Source organism: Anoplopoma fimbria, chromosome 10 (assembly GCF_027596085.1).
Source record: "Anoplopoma fimbria isolate UVic2021 breed Golden Eagle Sablefish chromosome 10, Afim_UVic_2022, whole genome shotgun sequence".
In the NCBI taxonomy this organism is placed as follows: Eukaryota; Metazoa; Chordata; class Actinopteri; order Perciformes; family Anoplopomatidae; genus Anoplopoma; species Anoplopoma fimbria.
In genome coordinates this window covers 20,075,160-20,100,535 of record NC_072458.1, presented here as the reverse complement: position 1 = coordinate 20,100,535, position 25,376 = coordinate 20,075,160, and the positions used below count along the sequence as shown (strand labels likewise).

The 25,376-nt window shown below is 37.7% G+C and overlaps 2 protein-coding genes across 2 annotated transcripts; one reads left to right on the top strand and one right to left on the bottom strand.

Annotated features, from left to right (window-relative positions):
* Positions 1 to 80: 80 nt before the first annotated feature.
* Positions 81 to 11,589, bottom strand: nsun2 (NOP2/Sun RNA methyltransferase 2). Its single transcript, XM_054605882.1, has 19 exons — positions 11,367 to 11,589; positions 9,896 to 10,053; positions 9,287 to 9,391; positions 9,092 to 9,197; positions 8,835 to 8,906; positions 8,633 to 8,717; positions 8,330 to 8,522; positions 7,684 to 7,758; positions 7,381 to 7,511; positions 6,142 to 6,215; positions 5,862 to 5,992; positions 4,858 to 4,954; positions 4,442 to 4,644; positions 4,010 to 4,102; positions 3,784 to 3,919; positions 2,518 to 2,598; positions 1,808 to 1,946; positions 1,298 to 1,337; positions 81 to 1,195 (listed from the first exon to the last, which is right to left on the bottom strand). Exons 1-19 carry the CDS (start codon positions 11,430 to 11,432, stop codon positions 919 to 921), a joined length of 2,262 nt encoding a protein of 753 aa, XP_054461857.1. The 5' UTR covers positions 11,433 to 11,589; the 3' UTR covers positions 81 to 918.
* A 2,697-nt stretch (positions 11,590 to 14,286) lies between these two features.
* On the top strand, positions 14,287 to 23,497 carry srd5a1 (steroid-5-alpha-reductase, alpha polypeptide 1 (3-oxo-5 alpha-steroid delta 4-dehydrogenase alpha 1)). The gene is made up of 5 exons (XM_054606357.1): positions 14,287 to 14,682; positions 15,595 to 15,761; positions 17,687 to 17,788; positions 21,919 to 22,069; positions 22,174 to 23,497. Exons 1-5 carry the CDS (start codon positions 14,369 to 14,371, stop codon positions 22,238 to 22,240), a joined length of 801 nt encoding a protein of 266 aa, XP_054462332.1. The 5' UTR covers positions 14,287 to 14,368; the 3' UTR covers positions 22,241 to 23,497.
* Positions 23,498 to 25,376: the final 1,879 nt, after the last annotated feature.

The following is a 25,376-nucleotide window of genomic DNA, read 5'->3' as shown; positions in this document are numbered from 1 at the left end:
GTAAAGTGTCTTTGAGGAGCTTTTAAAGCACTATACAAACAAAAGGTATTATCATAATAATTATAATATTTATACACCCATTTTTTCAGTCCTGTCTCTTTACCTTTTATTTGTCAGTTGTGTATTTCTTGTCCGTAGCTTTTATTTCTACTTCTGTTAAGAACATCAAGAGATGCAAATCATATTCCTTGTATGTTCACATACTTTGCAAAAAGAAAAGATGATTCTGTTCACTATACTAGCTTATTTCTTTCATTATTCTACAACTGAAAACAGAAAAGTAAAATGTAATTAATATGAATGTCACTGTTTCTTAATGTTGTATTAAAAACATTAAAAAATAAAATAAAACTTGCAGCACCCCAACTTTATTTCCAACTGCATATTTAATTCCTTAATGATGCTTATTGTGTCTGTAATTTGCAGATTAAATCAACCCCTTCAAATCATGCCTTTAATACTTCAGTAGATCAAGAATGAGCATGAAGTCAAATTATTTGAACAGTTGGGGAGACAGTTAACGCTTTTAATCAACTCCTTATTTCCGCTTGATTACAGGTGTAGAAATTGAGATGGCAGTTATTATAAACCTCTATAAACATGAGCAACGAAAAAAAAAAAAAATTGATGCCACTCATTCAGTGGAATATGTTTGTTAAAATATAAAAAAACAAACATAAAATAACACAAGCCATTGAACTAAAACAGCTGACTCCTGGAGGAGATCCAAAAAGCAATAATCCTAAAAGGAGTCCATCTCTGCAGTGACAGTGTGGTGAGCAGAGAAACCCGTAGAGGCACATCCTCCTCCTCTACCGCGTCATGTGATCTTTGACCTGATCAACAGCTCTTAGAGCTCCGATACGTTCTCAGTCAGTCCTCCTTTCTCTCCACCGCCTCCTCGACATCCTTTCGCTTCTACTTCTTTGGTTCCGATGATCTGTTTCCATCACCGTTCTCCAAGTCCATCTCTGCCTCCTTTTCTGCCGCTTTTTCTCCCTCCTCCCCGTCCTTTGCCGCCTCACCCTCTACCACTTCCTTCTCTGCGCCCCCGACGCCCTGTTTTTCTCTGAAGACCTCCACGCCTAACATTCGGAGGTAGTGAAACCTCTCGTTGCGGGGCACGAAGGCTCGGATGGACGTCTTTCCCCTCCAGCCACACAGCTGGATGGGACACTGAGGGTCCTCTGGGTTACTGTCACACAGAGTTATGGCACGTGTCAGAAAATGACCCAAAAAACTAGGATAACACTTTAAAAAGGACATTGAGAAAACATGCATATACTTCAAAACTTACTTTGGGTTGGGAATGTACTTCAGCACAATGCTACCCATTACTGTGGAGAGAATAACAACATTCAGAATTATAAAGCAACAACAGAATATGCCATTTTAATGTTAATGTGTTTGCCTACACATCTGCTAATAACCAGTGGAACTACAGTTTCCTTTTGCTGGAACTGCTCAGCTCCTCTTTGTGAGTTTTTTGGGTCAGTGCCTTGCTCAAGGGCAGGACAACGCCAGTTATTGAGGAGGACAGAGCATTGCTCATTCACCATCCTCTTTCATTTTAATGCGTGCCAAGCCAGAAAACCTTCCAGTCACAAATCCACTACCCTAACCTTTAGACGGCTTCCAGAATGATTGCGTTTCTGTTTCAGACAGAAAGCTGTTGTATTTATATTATTTACAGAGCGTTTCAGTTTTCAGTTATTTAATATAGGTCTTGTGTGTGTGTGTGTGTGTGTGTGTGTGTGTGTGTGTGTGTGTGTGTGTGTGTGTGTGTATTTTGGAACGTAAATCGTACCCAATTTCTTGGCCTGAGCGTGGGCCTCCGGCTCCAGTTTGCTGAGGTAGGGGTTCTCCTGGGTCAGCAGCACTTTGATGTCCTCCACACTCACTCTGATGATCCTGGAGCGAATGTACGGCTGAAGAGTGTAGATACCCTTGTTGGACAGAGACGAGATACGGTTGACACTCTGCAGCCCGACATAATAAATCCAGATTCTTTACGGTTATATGCCGCATATAAAATTAACTAATTTAAGTTTATTTGGGAGTGTGAACTCGGCCGTCTGGATCCTTTGTTATTCAGCCTCTTTGATGAATGCAGTAAAGATAGTGAGGAAAAACTTAATGCATGTTTGAACACTGATAAATGAGCTGCTTTTACAATCAAATATAAAAATCAAAGAATATATAAAAGGTGTTGAAGTCCTAGAAATTGAAGAAAGGCATAACACAATGCATCCCTGCGTGTCGCACTTCTAATCATGTGGTTAATTTGCATAAATTTGAGGATTATGGGAATTGTGTTAAAAAATGCGCAACTAAGGTGTGAAGATTCTGAGAGAATGTCGTGTTTTCACAATAACACAGATTTGGATTAATAAGACGCTGGTAGTCAATTTACAGAAAATCATTTTTACTCCACTGAAGATTGTGTGCTGCTGAGAGCAAGTGTGTGTGTGTGTGTGTGTGTGTGTGTGTGTGTGTGTGTGTGTGTGTGCGTGTTACCTCCTGAGCCAGTCTGAAGGGAGAGCCAAACTCCTCTCCATCACTGTTGCGAGACCACACCTTCACCCCTGTGTTAATGACCTGAGAAACAAACAAACAAACAAACAAAAGAAGTCAGCTGACTTGTTGCTCCGTGCAATGACAACACAGCGATGTCAAATTCTACTCACTTAAGCTGCACTAATTAATATCTGTCCTGAAAACAAAACCAAGGGGTGGTTATTCAAATCAAAATAAATAAAAAAGGACTAATCCTGTAACGTGTGGTACTCTTAGTTGTGCCGTGTTTTGTAATTACGCACTGTTGTTGAAACAAACTGCTTCGCTCAAGGCATCTCCTGTACACGATATTACAAAAGTGAACACAGTGCAGCCGGGATCTGCCGCCTCAGCACGAGTGGGAGGAAACGGTAAGTGATTTGCAGATTACAATACAACAAACACTTCTGATATAATTATCCATGTTGAGTTCTTTACCAACCTAAGGGAAGCAAAGCAAGTACAATTAACTGGCATAACAAGAGAATATTATGGTGGGAGAAATAGAGATTCAATTATCTTAATATTCGGGACGAAATAAATGACTGGACGGGCTTATTGCGCTCTTGTGACAGTCACACATGTCAGAGCATTTGATTCATAAATTGCTGTCGGGATATAAAGAGAATTTCAATAAATATGAAAAACTAGCTTTAAACTATCAACGTTCTGAGAAAAGCCTAATTCCATTGATTTTTCTTTGTGAAACTTGAGATAAAAAGAGGGAGGGAAGTCAACATGGGCGTTGTTTTTCAGTCACCACACCCAGAATGTGTAATAATGTGCAAACAAACAACTCACTGTGGTTTAGCCCCATCGAAAGTGACTGATAAGTGGGATTCATCAAACACAATGAGGAGAACAAAGAGACAGACACACACTCAGTGCCACCTGGGCAGGTGCTACAGGGTGGAGGACCAGAGGGATTTGGGAAAGAAAAGGGTCCCATCTGTTAGGCTGCTTTCCTCAGATTGTCTGGCACACACGCGCTACGAAGCATATGTGTCTGTGTCCTATGCACTGCCATAACAAACAGAATGAAGCGTGTTCTGTTTCACGGTATAGAACGATCAATACTAGCTGCATCGCCTCCAGGAAAGAATTGATCATTGATTCGTTGTATCTATTTATAATCGCGTTTCCATTGAAGGAAGTACTTTGTTGTCATCATCATCAATGTGTGCGATGATCTAAATGCTGTTCCAAAACAAACACAAACACACACACCTTCATGCGCTCGCTGTTATTGATCAGCACGTTGCGGAGCTCTTTGGACACCATGTACAGGTGTCTCTTCTTGCCGTCGTGGGTCCTGGTCAGAACGTTGAGCTTGGGGAAGTTGGGTGCCAGATCGTAGAAAGATCTAGAGACAAAAAAAGACAAATAAAATATTGTTTTAGGACACAAAAAAAATTGCTGAATGTCAATGTCTAATACGCATAGAGACACTTACTGTATGGTGGTGAAGACGGGGTCTTCTTCAGTCAGGAACACAAAGGGGTCTTCTTTGTAACCAAACAGCTTCATCTTCTTGGAGGCTGGAGGCCTGAGACACACAGAGAGGAGACGGATTCATTTAGGACTCGAATCTCTGACTTATTATAAAAGTATAGTAAGTAAGGTTTATATAGAAAAATAATAAGTAAGTAAAATACTCAATTTATTCGGGTTTAGCTGCAAAAATGTCCCACGTCTATCGTTTCAGTAAAGCTTTCATTCTTTTAATGATGACGATCTATTATGGACTTTGCTTAAAATATGGATATTCATATGGACCGGTGGAGGGTTTGTTAATCCAAAGAGTACTCTCTTATTCAAAGCAATTTCATATTTTTATTATAACGGCTCAAGAAGTCCCTGAGTTTTTATTTAGTTTATGACTCACCCGCACACTCCATCTTGTCTAGCAGTGGACTCCTGGGCAGAAGAAGCTCCTTTGAGTGCCTCCTCCTCGGCTTTTCCCTCTGGTCCTCCCCCCTTCCCCCCCTCCTCCATACTCTCGGGGAGGCGGGCAGCGTCCGCCGGGGTCGAGGCCGCCGGGGAGCCTTCAGTCTGAAGCGCTGAGCCGGACGAGACGTCCTTCCTCAGCTGGAGACGACGGGGAGGGAGGCGAGCAGACAAAAGAGGGGAGAGAGAGAGAGAGAGAAAAAAGTCCCAGCTGTGGTTAGAAACAGGTGAATGATGCATTGTGGGAGGGGGGAGAGGGGGGCATATTACATTGAATTCTGCCCCATTTCCCTCCTCAAGTGTAAGCCTGACAATCTAATCATCCTTTAAGTGTGTGTGTTTGCGACAAAGTACCTTGGGAAATCTTTTGTTCCAAGGCATCGGGGCTTTCTTCACCAGCACGGCCACAAAGAAACCTCCAGTGTTCTGGTGATGTGGCAGAATCCTCATACTGACAGTAACACACACACACACACACACACACACACACACACACACACACACACACACACACACACACACACACACACACACACACACACACACACACAAGCTATGAGTTTTATGGTGCCCCCTGCTGTGAAGATAAACAAGGATATTTTTTCCCTCTTCCAGCATTAAATAAAAAGATGATTAGACAACGTGTGACAATATCGCCCTCTGCTGGCCGGATTCATGCCCGTCTGAGCATTGGAGCAAAAGCTGCAGAGTACAAAATGACGACATCATCCACCATTAAGTGGGAGTGCAGGTGTGTACATGCATGTGCATCCATGCAGATAGTGTGTGTGTGTGTGTGTGTGTGTGTGTGTGTGTGTGTGTGTGTGTGTGTGTGTGTGTGTGTGTGTGTGTAAAGCTGTGCCAAGAACATAAATCAAAAGACATTACTCAGCTAATGAAGTTGGCGTCAATGAAAAGAGAAATAAATGCGTGTGTGTGTGTGTGTGTGTGTGTGTGTGTTTCTCTGCCTTCATGAGAACAAAATACCCTCCAGAGGATAAAATGATGAGACAAATTAGCTAAATTAAGAGCAGGGCTTGGGGGGGGGAAAGAGTTTGTATAGCTAGAAAATAGCTCTCCCATTTCTATACACTGACATAAATCCACCAAAGGAACATTTTTATGTTTATATCACATCACATCCTTGTTTCTAAACTCACCAAAAGAATAAACTGATTATTTGGGCACTTAAAGGGGCGTTGAAGGCTTCCCACGCTCCTATTTGCTTTGACTGAAGAGCCTTTAGCCTAAGCTATTAGAACCGAGCCATACATGGACTTAAACGTTTGAGGCTTAAAGTTGCATCCTATAATTTATATAATAAGCACAAACCTTAAACGTGTGAGCCTTGTACATACCATCTCTCCAGATGCATCTCAGCAAGTTTCTCTGGGTCTTCTGGAGGGAACATGGTGGGGCGGATCTGCGTTTGACGATGGGTTGGCACCTTGGACCAGTCGGAGAACCACGTGCCCTCTTTGGTCATCAGCTGCAGAGACGACGACAACCGTTAAAAAGTGTGTGAGCCGATCAAAGTAGAACATCGACATATAAATCTATTTCTGACACTAAACATTGTTTTTCCTTCATGGTTTGATGTTTGTTGTAATGACCGTCAAAGACTAAACGTTCCAGTACCTTCCAGGAACTGACCCCGGGCATCCACTTCAGCCCTGGCAGAGCAGCTGAGCCGTCAGCCAGCTCCAACGCTCCTGGCAGCGGGGATGGGAAAGACATTACAACCGGGCAGTAAAAAGACGGAAATTTATATCTAAAAATAACCACTCATATAAAAGATACGGTTACATTTAGCAGCTCAAAAGTGAATTAAGTTGTGGTGTTATGTGCTCCTACTCTGCTGTTTCATGTGACCAGTTTTACAATATAATATACTGCAGAGGTGATTCAATGAGGTCCACTTACTAAAGTGTCCTCCCAGCAAAGCTCAGAACCTCATAATGGCTTAATATCGTCCTACAGCCTCCTCCTTCATATATCAAATAAAACCAGCAGCAACCTACATTTGCATATCATTTCAGCAATATTTATAGTCAATTTTTTAAGACGGATACTTTTAACATACAGACACATTGAACTTGTACTCGAGGCCTAAATTCAAGTATAAGAAAAAAAGACAAAATCCTCTTTTTAAAAAGGTGCAATCAGGGCTAAGAGCAGCTTACTTTTTCTCTTTGTTTGTACATTTTTTCCTAGCCTACTTCTCCTCCTAGTGAGAGAAAAGGTCCTGTGATTGCCCTACCCAGTAGTTTGAATACCATTAGCTTATTAACAATCATTTCTTGAACAAAATTTGACAATTTTCGAAATAAAAAAAGTCACAAATTCTCTGCTTTCAGGAAATCAAATGTGAAGATGTTGTGCTTTTCCTTGTGATAAGCTGAATATTGTTGGGTTTTATAGAAAAAGAGCGATTATTAGATGTCACCTTGTAATGTAGGAAATTGAGACGGGCATTTGTCACTATTTTCTGCCATTTTAGACCAACAGTAATTGATGAAGTTGACATAATGATTGGGAGCTTATTTAATAAAAAAGAATTATCATTAGCTGCAGCCCTAATCATCATACTAATTAGTCAAGCATCAGTGCTCTTGAAATGTTTCACCATCAAAACCTCAAGCTACTGCTACAAGCAAACTAAGCAGGTCGTAAGATAGTTAAAGTTGTATAACTGTGTGACTTTTAAATAGGATATCTGTGGTGGATGTGGTTGAGTCGGGCCACATGAACTCCTCTTAAATGTGGAAGTGTGAATTTAAGACAAAAAACTGCAAATGGAGCTTTGATTGGAGTAAAAAGTCCAACAGAAACGTTTTAAATTGTCTGACCCTGTGGGTGTCTGTGTGTGGATGTTACCTTCGCTCTTCTCCAGCAGTGCTGCGATGACGGCTTCGTCCTCTATAGGGTTGAGTGAACAGGTGGAGTACACCATCCGCCCTCCCACAGCCAGCTGTTCAACACCACGCACAGCGATACGCAGCTGGAGCCTGGTGAACACACACACACACGCATACCTGTAATACTGCCAACTTCTTTTTTAATTAGCAGCAAAAGAACACACTCGACTCCCTCGTCCTTTAGTCATATTTGGTCTACCAAACAAGTGCATGAATTCTTATGTTGTCACGAAGGCACAAACACACACCCCCCCCCACTCACCCGTGGAGGTGCAGGCTGTTGCTGGTCGTCCATTTCTTCCACACGTCTATGTTCTTCCTCAAGGTGCCGTCACCGCTGCAGAACACAGAGCAGACAGCAGCACCAGTAAGAGACACACATCCCCAAACTGGCCCACGGTGCAGAAACCAGCAGAGAACACCCCCCCACCCCCCGACACTTTCTCAAGAAAAATGTCTGCCAAGCATAAAACTGTCTAAACGGCGGGCTTTAACTGACTGTTTACATCACCGCTGCCTGCCTCACTCCGTCTCCATCAGCGCTTCTCCTCCCCTCCCTCTCCCCCTGTTGTGTTTGGCAGAGGCTCCTGGCTTCAGCACCACAGCTGGCTAAACTCAGACAGCATTTGCAAACAAATGGAGTTCTGTTTGAGGCCATGAAATGCTGCTGGACTCCAAGGTGGAGGAGGATGTTTTACCACTTACCCCGTAAAGAAACACGAAGAACAAAACATAACCAACAGCCCTTTGTAGGAACCTGTAAACACCCGGCAATCACCCACACATACACCCGACCTTATCACCCATATTTCTTTCGTTATCCACGTCCTCCACAGACTTCCAAACCCCATCCCTCCTGCGGTCCTCTAACACACGTCGAGGACGCAGACGCACAGCCCTTTGCTGACCTGCAGGGCACGTCGCACAGGATGCGGTCGTAGAAGAGGTTGTCCTTCTTGCCGTCCACGTCGATCTTGAGCGTGGGGATGCAGGAGGCGTCGTGGTTGACCACCATGATGCAGGGGCTGTTGAGACGCTTGGCTTGGTGCACGAGCAGGTAGCAGCGCTTGTTGTCCACGTCGTTGGCGATGACGAAGCCCTCTGGAGGTAGAGGAGGAGATAAATGTTAACGGCTGATTTACTCCCTTTTTATTTCCTATCACATACAAAGAAACCAGCATCTTTCCTGGTGTTAAAGGTGTTGGTCTTACCTGGAAATGGCACGTCCATGTCCGAGTGGAGCATCTCGATCAGCTGGGCCGTCTTTGACCCTGGAGCTGCACACATGTCCAGGATCTGCACAGAAACGCATGCATGTCAACACTTCAAATCTAGTGTTCTACAGGGGGGTCACGTGTGGGAAAAACACACAGATGTACTATCTGTAAACTTCAAAGAGGGCAGTGCTTTTACCTTGTGGTGCGACTCAATCTTCAGGAGGAGAGGAGGAATCATACTGACTGCTTCCTGTCTGCTGATGTTACCCTGAAAGAACAACCACAAAAATGATGCTGAAATTTTGTTTCCTTGTTTTTTTCCAACTCCCTATCAAAGGTAAATACAGACTATATGAACACCTGCAATGCTCCTGTTATAACTTCTTTAACTGGGCCTTAAATAGAGCCAGAGGAGATTGTGGTCGACTTTCCGTTTGGTGTGTGTTGACTCACCGACTCAGTCTCGCTGACCAGAAACTGGTGGAACTTCTCCAGCAGAGGAGACTTCCTAATGATCTTCCTGCTCATGTTGGTGTGCCAGGCCTGCTCATCCGGATACCTGGGGAGGATTCACAATGTTTACTGAGCTTCTAGATTGAATCTGTGTACTTTTTTTAAAGCTTTGAGTAAACCAAGAGAAGAACCTACCAGCTCAGAGGCTGTGGAGCCTCAATCTTCTGACCATCTATCTCCACCTCTTGAATATCCTTAAAGTATTTGTCCTTCAGACAGTGGAGGATTTCCTTGGCATGGCTGGAATGAGAGCGAAAGGAGGACAACAACAAATACTTGCATTAAGGAGCAGTAATCCAAGTTACAATTACATCAAACCCCCTGACCTTACACGATAAAACACTGGAGCTTAGATCAAGATGATGCACACGTGCAAAGTTGTGGGTTTACTCTTTCATATCAACTTTTAGTTATGGTTTACGCTTTCAAACCTATCATCATACCATTAAGTTCAGAAGCACTTTACTCAAACATATTTAAATAAAAAGGTCTAACTGTCTCCCGCTGCACAACATCAATAGTGAACTTATAATAATGACTTCATCTATGTTTATGTAGGATGGAAGTTGGCAATATTTTTTGTGTCCTAAAAATGGGAATTCAAAAAGGTGGAAAATGTACAAATGTGTTTCTTAACTTTCCAGAAAGAAAATGTTAATTTAACAGCATCGTGCATGGCTTTGAGCAGGACTCTTTTTTCCAGACAATGAGTCTGAATCCAGGTTATAGATCGGTCTGGCTCACCTCTTGTATCCAGTGATGCGGATGGTCGCTGGCAGCGGTTCCCTCATTGCATCCATAAACTGTTCAAACTCCCCCTCCGGCACCAGGCCCAGCTCTTGGTAGTAGTGCTCAAAGAGCTTATTCTCCTTCACAATGTCAGCATAGCCAGCTCCCCAGCCCTGAGGACACAAGTGAATAGTTATTAGTAAGTATGGGTCATATCTACTGAATAGTGAGTATACACACAACTGGGGAAAAAACTACTACTGTTTGTAAATGCATCTTTTGTATGAGAAAAAAGTTATATTGCATGTCCTGTATCTGCATGCATGATACACATAAAGTGTAGTCACACAATCCTTCCATGCAAAAAAACAAAAAAAGGCACTTATTAATCTAGACTAACTAAATGATGGTCACACATTGCTTTGAGAGTATGCATGTAGTAAATAAAAGGTAATATAAGAAGTGGCCTGTTGAGAACTTTACACCCAACATATGCAGAAGTTGCATAAGTGTGCCTCTTACTGCGTTGCACCCAATAAATGCATCTTTTGTTTGAGAAAAAAGTTATAAGTTATATGTCTTTAAAGTGGCATATTTTTCAATAACATGCAATATCACTTTTTTCTCATACAAAAGATGCATTTATTGGGTGCAACGCAGTTAGAGGCACACTTCTGCAACTTTTGCAAATGTTGGGTGTAAAGTTCTCAACAGGCCACTTATTATATTACCTTTTATTTACTACATGCAAAGGGGTCAAAGCAATGTGTGACCATCATTTAGTTGGTCTAGATTATTAAGTGCCTTTTTGATTTTTCTGCATGGAAGGATTGTGTGACTTCACCAGATTTTATGTGTATCATGCATGCAGATACAGGACATTGGTTCACCTCCAATAAGCCTGGTTTGTGGATTACTAGATGCCCAATTGATCATTAGAAAATACTAAAATGTAGCAGATATTAAAAATTAAGTCACACAATCCTTCCATGCAGAAACACCAAAAAGGCACTTATTAATCTAGACCAACTAAATGATGGTCACACATTGCTTTGACCCCTTTGCATGTAGTAAATAAAAGGTAGTACAAGAAGTGGCCTGTTGAGAACTTTACACCCAACATATGCAGAAGTGTGCCTCTTACTGCTTACTGAAAAAAGTTATATTGCATGTTATTGAAAAATATGCCACTTTAAAGACATTTTAGTATTTTGTAATGATCAATTCAGCATCTAGTAATTCACAAACCAGGTTTATTGGTTTGTGTCCTGTATCTGCATGCATGATACACATAAGGTGAAGTCACACAATCCTTCCATGCAGAAAAAACAAAAAGGCACTTAATAATCTAGACCAACTAAATGATGGTCACACATTGCTTTGAGAGTATGCATGTAGTAAATAAAAGGTAATATAAGAAGTGGCCTGCTGAGAACTTTCCACCCAGCACATGCAGAAGTTGCAGCTGCAGAAGTGCTCCTCTTACTGCGTTGTCTCGGTCGTCTCTGCCGGTGTTCTGGTTCTTCTGCCGCTGCCTGCTTCTCTTCCCCATCGTGCTGTCGGAAAAGCAGACGACTCTGGAGAAAAGTCTGCGGAGCGTCGTGGTTCAGGGATGCAGAGAAATGTAGCCTTTAAATCGGATACAATGTAGCGTCTGAAGATGACCTGCGACGCTGAGCATCGGAGAAACGTGTTGGCTCTGACGCACTGAATCAGGACCAGGAGGTGGCCACAAACACTGCCTGAAATAAAGTAAAGCACTGACAATTTAGGTTGAAATTAAATGTGTGTTATTTGAGATTCAAGCTGTAATAAAAGAAAATAACTATATACTTGAATAAAAATGAATAATTATTAGTATTTTTAAGTAATTTAAGATAACAGTGTTTATATTGCACAAAATTAATTGAAATAAAAAAAATCTTATTTAGGTTAAAATAAAATGTATGTTATTTGACATTCAAGCTGTAATAAACAAAAATATAACTTGATATATATATATGAATAAAAATAAATAATTATTAGTATAATTATTATATATTTTTAAGTAATTTTAGATAACAGTGTCATATGTTTATATTGCACAAAATTAATTGAAATAGGTTAAAATAAAATGTATGTTATTTGACATTCAAGCTGTAATAAACGCACATATAACTTGATATATATATATATGAATAAAAATAAATAATTATTAGTATTTTTAAGTAATTTTAGTTAACAGTGTCATACGTTTATATTGCACAAAATTAATTGAAATAAAAAATCTTATTTAGGTTAAAATAAAATGTATGTTATTTGACATTCAAGCTGTAATGAAAAGCGCAAATATAACTTGATATATATAAATAAAAATAAATAATTATTAGTATTTTTAAGTAATTTAAGATAACAGTGTCATATGTTTATATTGCACAAAATTAATTGAAATAAAAATCTTATTTAGGTTAAAATAAAATGTATGTTATTTGACATTCAAGCTGTAATAAACGCAAATATAACTTGATATATATATGAATAAAAATAAATAATTATTAGTATTTTTAAGTAATTTTAGATAACAGTGTCATATGTTTATATTGCACAAAATTAATTGAAATAGGTTAAAATAAAATGTATGTTATTTGACATTCAAGCTGTAATGAACGCATTATTAGTATTTTTAAGTAATATAACTTGATATATATATATTGAAAAAAATAAATAATTATTAGTATTTTTAAGTAATTTAGATAACAGTGTCATATTAGTTTATATTGCACAAAATTAATTGAAATAACAAATCTTATTTAGGTTAAAATAAAATGTATGTTATTTGACATTCAAGCTGTAATAAACACAAATATAACTTGATATATATATGAATAAAAATAAATAATTATTAGTATTTTTAAGTAATTTAAGATAACAGTGTCATATGTTTATATTGCACAAAATTAATTGAAATAGGTTAAAATAAAATGTATGTTATTTGACATTCAAGCTGTAATAAACACAAATATAACTTGATATATATATGAATAAAAATAAATAATTATTAGTATTTTTAAGTAATTTAAGATAACAGTGTCATACGTTTATATTGCACAAAATTAATTGAAATAGGTTAAAATAAAATGTATGTTATTTGACATTCAAGCTGTAATAAACGCAAATATAACTTGAATAAAAATAAATAATTATTAGTATTTTTAAGTAATTTAAGATAACAGTGTCATACGTTTATATTGCACAAAATTAATTGAAATAAAAAATCTTATTTAGGTTAAAATAAAATAATATGTTATTTGACATTCAAGCTGTAATGAACAAATATAACTTGATATGATATAATTTTAGTATTTTTAAGCAATATGATATGTATGTTATCTAAAAATTAAAAATAAATAATTATTTATTTATTTTATAATAACTTGTATATTTGAATTTATTATTAGCTTGAATGTCAAATAACATAATATTTTATTTTAATTGAAATAAAAAATTTTTTATTTAAAATAAAATTTTTATTTGACATTCAAGCTGTAATGACACTGTTAACTAAAATTACTTGAAAAAAATACTAATAATTATTTATTTTTATTCAAATACATATCAAGTTATATTTATGTTTATTACAGCTTGAATGTCAAATAAACATATATTTTATATTAAAAATAAATAATTATTAGTATTTTTAAGTAATTTTAGTTAGCAATATAAACTTTATATTGAACAAAATTAATTGAAATAAAAAATTTTTATTTAGGTTCAAATATAAAATGTATGTTATTTGACATTCAAGCTGTAATGGACAAAAACATAACTTGATATATATTTGAAAAAAATAAATAATTATTAGTATTTTTAAATAATTTAAGATAACAGTGTAATACGTTTATATTGCACAAAATTAATTGAAATAGGTTAAAATAAAATGTATGTTATTTGACATTCAAGCTGTAATAAACAAATATAACTTGATATGATTTTTTATTTTTATTAATTTTTTGCAATATAAACATATTACACTGTTAACTACAATTACTTAAAAATGCTAATAATTATTTATTTTTATTCAAATATATATCAAGTTATATTTTCGTTTATTACAGCTTGAATGTCAAATAACATACATTTTATTTTAACCTAAATAATGTTTTTTTTATTATTAATTTTGCAATTTAATAACGTATTTTATTTTAATCCAGTAGTACAGTGCTCCACCTGGTCATTGTTTACAGCAGATTATTGTATTCACCTTAATTTATGCACACTTGTGATGACGTCAGACACCACACCACGTTGTATAAGGTCGATGGGAGAAGCGAGCATTCTGATTGGCTGATAAGACCAAATCCCTCCCCTCTGCTCAGGCACTGTGATTGGTCCTGAGCAGGGAGCCAATGAGCAGGTCGTCTGCTTAAACCTGAAGCAGTGCGGTGTTTTTGTCACATTGTTGCAAATATAAGCAACATTGCAATTGTTTGTGGTTGTTTTTTTTGCAACATGATGGATGCACTCCTCTCCTGGATCTTCTCCTCTGAGGAAGAGGAGCTGCACATGCTGCACTGCATGGCTTACTCAATGGTCTTCATGGCAGCATGCACTTTTGTTACTCTGCTTTTTCAAAATGTCCCATACGGTCGGTATGCAACCAGCAAATATGGCTTTCCAGTGAACGCCAGGCTGGCTTGGTTCATCCAGGAGCTGCCTGCCTTCCTTGTGCCTTTGTGTCTGGTCGTTTGGACATCTTCTGCAAAAACCTCCCTGCTGCCCAACCAGCTGCTCATTGCCATGTACTTCTGCCACTATGTTCAGAGGTAGGTCATTACAATACATTCAAATAATCCATGTTACACCTGGAAGTATTATTATATATTTTTTTTATATATATACAGTACCAGTCAAAAGTTTGGACACACCTTCTCATAATATTTTGTATGACAACAGGACATATTTTAGATGCAGTATACAACTGACAATAACAAATAACAAAAGAGCCAGGTTTATATCACATTAGTCACAAATATTATTACATTTACATTCAAGCCTTTTTGTTTGTAGAATAAGAATAGTATATATTATACTATATATTAGTATTATATATATATATATATATATATATATATATATATAATATATTTATATATTTATCAGATTGCAAAGCTGTAATGACAGTTTTTAGGCAGTATATTTAGTGAAAATTGGCAAGCATATTTATTAATCTAAATACATACATACATATATATCTTTATATAGTCTACCAAAAATATTTTTTAAATAACTGTATTCATGGACATACAGGACGTACAGTACCAGTCAAAAGTTTGGACACACCTTCTCATTCAACTACTTTGAAGAATCTAAAATATAAAACATATTCTGGTTTGTTGAGCATTTGTTTGTTTACCACATAATTCCATATGTGTTCCTTCATAGTTTGGATGTCTTCAATATTAATCTACAATGTAGAAAAAAATAAAGAAAAACCATTGGATGAGAAGGTGTGTCCAAACTTTTGACTGGTACTGTACATGGAAGAACCTTTAATAAAATAATACAAATAATGATTATTTTATACAATAATGGACACAGGAGGAGATCAAGATGTAAAAGGGTGCATTGCATTTCATATTGTATCAGTCGTCCTAGTTAACTAATCTATGTTAGTGTGTTAAGCAAGTATTTGAAATAACTAAATGTGATAATAATGTGTATTTTTTCTGCTGCAGATCCCTTCTTTATCCATTTTTAATCCGAGGAGGTAAACCAACACCATTCGCCTCATTTGCCCTGGCCATTTTGTTCTGCATTTATAATGGCTACATGCAGATCAGGTACCTGAGCCATTACGCTGAGTACCCTGCACATTGGGTTACACATCCATGCTTCATCGCAGGTCAGTGTTCTGTGGCTGCTAGTTCACTTTCTGCAAAAGGGGAAAACGGGAATTGTTTTATTTTGTATTAGAGTGTATCTTGGTGTCACTTATTTCCTGTGTGAAAAAGATCTGGTTTGTATGGAAGCCTATTTCCACCAATGTGATGGCTGTAAAAAAAAAGATCCTATAAGTCATTATAATGAGAAACTGTCTTAAAATAATAAATTAGTAACTTAAAGTAATGACTTAGTCTCTCAAAATACGGACATATTGTCTTTAATGAGTTAGTAGCTCAAAATAATTAGAACATTTCTCAATATTTTCACTTAGGAACTCAAAGTTATGGTTTAGTATCCAAAAATAATGAGTTAGTTTCTCAAAATAATGAGAAACGTCATCACATTTGTAGCCATTGTTGCTTCTGTTGTTTTGGTGTATATGGAAGGCCATTAACTCCAAATGTGATGAGAATTTCTCGTTTGAGAAAACAAACTCATTATTATGAGATACAAAGTCAAAATATTGAAGCAGTATCAACTTAATGTATGTAACATTATTAGCATAAGAGAAATACAAAAAAACTCTTATTTTATATTAAAAAAAATGGTGACATCATTTAAACACAACAAATACAAGGATGAGAGAGGGTGCAGGGTTGTGTAAACTATGATAAGAATATCCGGGTAAATATTTACATTGAATGAAAATAAGCAAATAGAAGTAAAAAAATAATAATACTTAGTTAAAAGACTACTAAAAGTAAAAGTTACTGTGTGTTTTAATTTAGTTTAGTGTAAAATAATCTAAAAATAGCACCGGCTGAAACATATTTTCAGTTCATCCCTTCTACCCCTCTTTCCTTTTCTACTCTTCTGTTTTTCTATTTTAAATGAAATGAAATGGCAAGTCCCTCCCTAAACACACAGCTGTCATTCAAACTCTTTTGTCCATCTTGTCATTTTCCTCTTTTGGCTTCTGCTCCACTTCAGGTGCTTCCCACACTTTGAAAACCTCAAAGTGCTCAGCAGTTTTTCTTGGCTCCCCCTGCTGTTCAAACTAACACAGGAAACTGACAATTTAGAATATATATATATATACGGATATATATATATATATAGATTTTTCAATGTAAATGTCTCTCCACTCCCCTTACAACCCATGTCAAAAGTAGAATTACAGTTTTAAAGAAAAACTTGAATAGTTTATGGTTAAAAATAAAATAAGACATTTATCTTTTTTACTATTTTATGTGCAACATTTTACCAACCAACCCTTGACAGGACTAGATGAAGCCTTAATGATACAGTAAATACATGATGGACTTTCTGGAGGAGTGCATTTTGTGTAAATTGGTGAATAGAGATATATTATTATATACTGTATATTATGACTGGGTTACCGACCTAAATCTACATCCCAATTTTCACTGAATATACTGCCTAAAACTATATCATTACAGCCTTGCAATCTGACTATACATACATATATATATATATATATATATATATATATCAGATTGCAAAGCTGTAATGACAGTTTTTAGGCAGTATATTTAGTGAAAATTGGCAAGCAATTACATACATACATACATACATATATATCTTTATATAGTCTACCAAAATAGGCCACAGCAGCAATGATACTAATGAATACTTTGTGTACGTACTGTATCTTTTATAGAAATGTTTAAGAAACATGCTCATTTGCTTTCTCTTTGAGAGTTGGATGATAAAACTGAGCTCAGACCAGGCTCGTGTCCGTGCATGAAGTGCTGAGCTGGGAGGGGATTAGCTTAGCTTAGCATAACGATTTGAACCAGGAGGTATTGATCTGCTCATCTCACTCTTGGAAAGAAAGCAAATAAGTAGTATGTCAGAAGTATTTCTTTGCAAACACTCAGTAAAATGTCGTACTGAAGCAGGTTTTGCTCGGTTTGTCTCCAGGGTCTGTTCTGTGGTTCTTCGGCTGGCTGGTGAATGTGCACTCTGACCACATCCTGAGGAACCTGAGGAAGCCTGGAGAGACTGGTTACAAGATTCCCACAGGTAAGGGCTTTGGTTATGAAAACACTGGGCCGAATTATTGCTCTCAGTCTTTTACTCCTATTACAGTGCATGAGAAGGGTAAACTAATAAAATACATTCATTCGAGCGCTGCATTTCTATATACTTTGCACTTTTACTGCTCTACAATATTGTACTTTTAGAAGGTACAAGGTTATTTCAATGTTATTGTAAAATCAAATGCAGTTTGTACTCCCATTTTGCTTCTTTACAAAACACAAAAACAAATTTTCTTTTTTTAACTTTATCATATGTGGAGTGTGAAGGATGAATGAAGGAGTCTCGCTGCTTCTATGATGGCTACAGTAAGTAGTTACTGGAGCCAATCTTGGCAATAATAATAAATATACCTATATTTAACAGACTGGACCATTATTCAGATTATTATTAATTACGATAATACGACGAGTTTTAATCATTTTGAATGCAGGCCACTGTTAAAGTAATACTTCACTTGAAATATGACCAGTTGTACATCGATTAGTCACTCTGTGTTACCTTGAATTTATTAAGTAAAATAATTTTATTTAATAAACTATTAAATAAATGATTAGTCTATATAAAAAGAAAACAACACATGGTTTGTTATACTCTTGTGTGATTTAAATACTTGAAAAGTACTGTGTATTTTCTAATTTAATTAAGAACTTTAGTGCAAAATTAAGTTAGTATTTGCTTGTTATCAATTCAGACTTAATTGTGTATCTCGTTATATGATTTAATCAGGATGATGATGATGATCATCATATTATCATATTAAATTATCCCCCTGCTGTAATTAAAAAGAAAAGTAATGCTGGACTGTTTAGGTGGAAGTGTTGTACATCGTAAGGAAGTTCTAAGCATACATCTTGATAAATGAAACTTTGATTATGCTGCACAAGATGTGTGAGAGTTTGTAAAGGTATGTTTTGATATAGTTTTGCTGTTGTCAAGCATCCCCTATTTACTTAAATTCATCAAAGTGTTTTTTGTTTCTTTGTTCACTTTGGAGGCATGTGAGATTATCAAAGTTTTCTTCAATTACAAAGAAACACAGGGTGAGTAATTACTTTATAAATGGTCATTTTGTAGGTGAAACATTCCTTTTTTAAAGACACATTATACACTGAGATGCTACTTAGGCCCAGAGTTTGAATCCTTTTCCCCCACAGCTTTAATAGGGCGACAAGAAAGCAGTAATCAGGTCACGGCACGGAGCTCTGAGGTTCTTGTACCCGGCGCTACATGCTAATTTTCCAGTGTGGTCGCATGATTATACAGGAATCACACTGTACACAGAATCACAGGTTGTCAATAGTTATCTTTTTCTCTCTGCATTGCCCTCTGTGAACCCTCACATTAGTGTTTGAAAATGATCTGGCTGCCTCGACTCACTGTACTTGTCGTGTTTGTGTGGGTAGTTCTGCTTTGACTTGACACCGAAAGAGAAATGTTCTAAACCGCACAGTGTTTATAGTAATCATGTTAGACAGCAAGCCAGCCCCGCACGACAACACGGACATTATAGGTCTGCAGATGGATTCAAGATGCACGCTAAGTAAAGCACCCAGTCTATTGCTTATTTTCATGTTTGTACAGTAAATGTGAAGCTACAGCCAGCAGTCGGTTAGCTTAGCTTAGCATAAACACTGGAATCAAAACAAAGTATGCCAACCAGCACAGCTAAACCTCACTAATTTATGTTCTATATATCTTGTTTGTTTAATCCATACAGACACAAAGTGTAAAAACAATAAGTTTAACAGAGCCCGGCTTCATGTTACGCTAAGCTAACTCCAGAGGGTGGTATCAATCTTCTCATCTAGCTCTCAGCAAGAAAACAAGCAAGCTTATTTTACCCCAAAGTATGGAACAGTTCCTTTTAGGGCTCGGTACTTTTATCAAATGAACATCTCTGAAAATTCTGAAAACATGTTGATTAACAATGAAAACAATTCACAGGAAAAAAAAAACAGCTGAGAGAATGTTTTAATGGTGGATATTTTTGTAGAGTGCTTGACCTTTCCTATGTGAAAATGGATGCACATTCAGTGAGAAGTGACAAGTTAAAGGGGAGTGTCCAAACTGCTTTTGACAAATAATGTTGAGGGCTGAGTTTTTGAGAAAAGCAAAACGCTGCTTTTTTAGATCCCATAATTGGCAAATTCAAACATTAAATTGGATTTTCTGAATCAGTGAATCAGTAATCATAACAGGTTCACAAAGAAAGTGGCTCCCCATGAATAGGAACATATATCAACAATAGCACCTTGAGCGTGAACTTGCGGTGAACTTGTTGAAACAATCCATCCTGGAACCTGAAGCAAAATAAAGCAGGGAGAGGGCGCGGCGGCAGGAAGCTGTGAGCCGCGCCGCCGCTCCTAATGAACTTCCAGGCACGTCTGGAATCCCCTCGGCCAAGAATGCCATTTCCACATGGAGGGTAGCGGCACGACACACGGCCGGCAGTCAAAGAGGCAGTGCTCAGCTGAATGCAGAACTAAAAACAGGAGGTCTGGGAGGAATGTTTAAAGAGTGCACATGATTGTTGGCTCAATGTTAGTCATAGTCTTATTTATTCCTCTATTATTCCAGGGGAAAAGTTCCACAGCTTTTCTGCTGATGTTTGTTGTAAATTGAAGTCTTTTTAAATCAGTAATTTAACAAGTTCTTCCTGGTCATGTGGAAACATTTACACATATTGAAAAAGCATCTCTCATTGTTTGTTGGAGGATTTTTGGAAGCATTGCTAACCTGATCCGCTAACAGACGTCCTTGGAGCAACTAGCTATTCTCTTGCTAATAACTATGAAAAATATGCTGTTTTGTATGGAACGGTGATTTAAAACAAAAAAAAAACTAATTCTGCGACTGTAGTAAATGGACTTGGTACCCACAAGTGATTTGTGGTTGAGATAAATGGCAAAGACATTACATCTGGAGAGACTGAGGTTTTATAATGAAGATAGAGGAGGCGTGTTTGATAAGATCTGAAGCCGTGTACTGACTTGTTTTCAGGGTGAGGACTATAGTATTGTGTCCATGTATAGCCCTTTGCTGTATATCCCATTTTCTACTATACACTTTTGTTCTGTTCCAAGAAAAACTGCTTTGCTTTTAATGACTATGGTCGTTGTCAAAACCCAGAATGTGCTGTGTCATTATTTTCTTTTTTTTTCTTGTTTGTTTCCTGCTATGCTCTCGAAAATGAAATATATTTAGAAGAGTGAGTGCTCAGCCATCTACGGTCCGTGTGGAGCTGGTTGTGTGGATGCCCTTTGAGTTTTTACTGTCGCGCAGACTTGAAACTACATTGAGAGAAAGTTGAAATGTCAGATCTCATTTAGTACTAAATATATGGATTTATTTTACAGCCGATACCATTAACTGATTATTACTTGCTTGTTGGGCCGAGAGCAATGAGAGAACTGATAATTTCACATTTTGGTATAATAAAAAAAACTACTTCTAGATGCTGCACTTTTAGGTCAATAAAAGCAATTTGCCTTCGTATTATTTAATTTAATAAACTATCTGCTATATTTTAATATTGGAATAATACATAATAAAAAAACATTTCCCAATATCTGCCGACAATTTATCCGTTCAGATATATATTTTGCATCCCTAATTGTTCAAAATAAAATCAAAATTCATACCAATTTATGTTCTTATGCCTCCGTGCCAGCAACAGCCTTGACTGAAGGCATTAAGTTATCAGGTTGTCGGTTTCGTCTGTGCATCCGTCTGTACCATACACGTGAACGCAATATCCCTAGAAAGTCTGAGGATTTCTTCAAATGTTGCCCAAACATCCACTTGGGTGGGATGAACTTGTTATAATTGTGGTGGTCAAAGATCACTGTGACCTCACAAAAGACGTTTTTGGCTAAAACTCAAGAATTCATATGCTACTTATGACAATTTCACACAAATGTCTGATAGGATTTAATGATGAAAGGATGACGTTTTGATGACAGACATGATTGTAAACTACACATGACAGAGGCATACAACCGCAAGGGGGTAATTCTAGTTAACAGAGGGAAATATTTGTGGTTGTTTTTGCTTCAGTGGACGTACAAAAGGGTGAGCATACCTGTCCTAATCCCTGTGTCTTCCACCCACAGGGGGAATGTTTGAATATGTGTCTGGAGCCAACTTCTTAGGAGAGATAACAGAGTGGGCAGGCTTCGCTCTGGCTGGTCACTCCGTCCACAGTTCAGCTTTTGCCATCTTTACCACGGTGGTCCTCGCCAGCAGGGCTGTGGCCCACCACAAGTAAGAATCCAGACACACAAACACACACAGTAAGCAGGTTTTCATTGGATGCAGATACTTGTATTAACAGCAGGCTCTTTTTCCCTCCTTCTATCTCCCTACAGATGGTACCTCGCTAAGTTCGAAGACTACCCTAAACATAGGAAGGCACTGATTCCCTTTCTGTTCTAAATTCTACCTGGACAATGGAAGCCTGAGAATGTACTGGTTCTCACAATGACAGCGAAGATGACATTCTCACAATGCTTTTTCTATAATTTAAGAAAGCTCTAATGTCAGAACAAACCTTTAAGATACAGTTTTTTCATCTTAAATATATATTTGTATTTGTACTTATACCTTGCTTATAAGTGTGATGTCCATAAAGCAGAATTGCCTCAATATCTATGAACTGAATGTACAGGAAGTGCTGTGTTTGCTGGTGAAGCAGCATTTAGCGCTCCTCCAGAGGAAGTTAGATAGCGACTGGAGCATGCCTCAACAGTACTACAGTGGATTTATAACACTCTGCAGCAGCAATAAACACTTTTAAGACTCTTCGCTGATCTGCATATTCTCCCAGATGGAACATTAACCTGGAAATGCAAAGCAGACATTTAAAGTTTAGATTTTTTTCTCAAGAGTCGTCTGTTTTTTTTTTTTTTTTTTTTTAAGATCCATTAAATGAAAGACAAAGGATCTTGACATCCCAACACATTTTTCTCTGGGTGCCATCAGAAGCACTTTTCTAATCACCTCATCATCTCTAACTCCAGAGATGAGATCAAGCATGACCCTCGATAACTCACTCATGCCTGAAATGAGAAGAAGAAGAAGAGAGTGTTGCTTCAACACATCACTCCCGTGAAGAGGGCTTCTGGGAAAGAGAGAAAAGAAGAAGAACTGCTGAAGAAATGACTGAGTGTGTGAAAACAGGAACATAAACGACTGAATGGATGAGTTTGAGTGTGACTCGATGAAAAGAGGAAGCCTGTGACAAAAGATGAGGAATGGAAACATTGCAATCAATCTTAACATCTGTTCTACTCTATCATTGTGTCATAATAATCACTTTTACCATAAGCTAAGTAATCATCTGATCAGTGTGTTTTATTTTATTGATAGTAATAATGCAATCTTCCTTATTTTCGGTTTTGTTCTTTAAATACATTCAGATGGGAAACAAGTGCAATTATTGTATTACTTTGTGAAATTCATATGCAAGTGAAAATGACATATATTGCATTGAAGCACAGTTCACACAGATGTTCCACAGTGTGCCTATATATCCCCAAAAAAGCACCAACTGCAGTGTACTCCCATAACTCTTGATCAGCTCTCCTATTTCCCAGTGGAGGACAATATCCAACTGTCACAGCCAAGGTCACGTCGTTATGGATTTCATTAATGTGTTGTGTCTTAAAAGATTTTGTCACCGTTTTCACACGTTGTCTCATCAATAAATAATGAAACGTCTGAGTGTGACGAGAAATGAAGGCTGTGTGTCGCTGAAGGCCATGCAGAGTGATGTCTTTCATGTCTGAGATCCCCACTGTCTCTCTCTCTCTCTTACTCTTCCAGGCTATTTCCTCTCTGTATCCTCTTTGTCCACGCTTCTTGTAATTGTATCACTATATTACACCGCCAGTATTTACTGAGACAGCCATCTGAGTAAAATAACATTCATCTTCAGGCAAGCGCCAGTGGATTTTCTGTTTTATATGCAAAGCATGTCAGCGAGCTGGCTTGTAACCAAAGACTGTATATAAGACGTGGATGAAGTCACCTCGACGCCACCCCTTGGTTTGTGGACTGAAGTTTGGACCCTTGAGTTTGCCATTTTGCTGTAACCATGTCGACCAGTTACATTACATTACATTACAGTCATTTAGCAGACGCTTTTATCCAAAGCGACTTACAGGAAGTGTAAGTTATGACACAAGGGGGTGGAGCTAAGTACAACTGAACGCTGAATTAACAACTAATTATTATAATACATTTAAATTTAGTTTTTTCTGTCTTAACATGTAAGTTTTTGGAAGATTTTTTTAAAAAGTTGAACAAATTTCATAAATTGATTCAATAATGCAAAAAAATAAATATTGATCAACAAAGATAACTTATTACAGAAAATGGAAACTTTTTTTGTGCCTGCGCACCCCATTGCCTGTTTTTGTGTGTTTTCATGTTTTAGTATTAACAACATTTAGTAAAGATCCTCTTTCTCCCTTTCCAAATCAACCAGGTGTGAAATCTTTATTCTTTCCAGTATTTCACACAAAATATGCTCCAGTTAACACATGTTTTGCTGGTTTAAAAATGTGGGAAAAAGCATGATATGCAAAAAAAGCAAAATAGGTATATTTAAAAAAAAGCATAATAGCAGTTAAACAAATGCAGAACCTCAGTCGTTGTCTGCAGGTGGTGCAAGTGTTCAAATTAAAGAAGCCATGTCTTTCCATGCTGGGAGTTGCACACATCAGCTACATCTTCAGGCCTAAACAGCCGTTGTTACCTTTATTTCAGGTAAACTGGTCGCAGGTTGAATGAATGCAGGTCCAGATTTGTGTTTCTGAAGCTTCAGGAGGTGGTGCTCTGCAGTTGACACACCAGAGGCAATATATGAAATGTGATAGAACAATGCAACTACAGCGCTGCACTAATGTGGGTTAAATAACTGGAACATGCTGCGGCCTCATTATCATTCAAGCCGCATGCAGTCTCAGACGACTGCATCCTTCCTTAACATTATCTGATATTACTGTTATGCCTGAGAGCATACTGTTGACTTTTACAGCCCTGCCTGTCTGTGTATATGTGTGTGTGTGTGTGTGTGTGTGTGTGTCTGTGTATATGTGTGTGTGTAAAGCATCTGTCAGCTACGGTCCAGTCGCCTCCAATGGTGTAATCCCATAAAAGCTGACAATGAGGCAAACCAGCCTTGAAATGGCACTCACACACACACACACACACACACACACACACACACACACACACACACACACACACACACACACACACACACACACACACACACACACACAGTGTTGGCGTTTGGCTTGAGCCGAGACTGTGACATGAGATATGAGAGGAATAACCTATTTAACCTGGTGTTTCACACAGTGTGAGATAGAGGGAGATGGTGAAGAGGAGCACAGGTTTATCCAGGCGTGCGGTGGGAGTGAGCAGCTGTGTGTCTACTGTATGCCTGGGTGTGTTATACGGAGAGATGCGTATCCTAGCTGGCACATAGTTTGCTCTCGGGGTTTTTCCTTGACTCTGTCACATGCTGCACGTGAGTAGCAGGGGTTTGGGGGCGGGCATTATG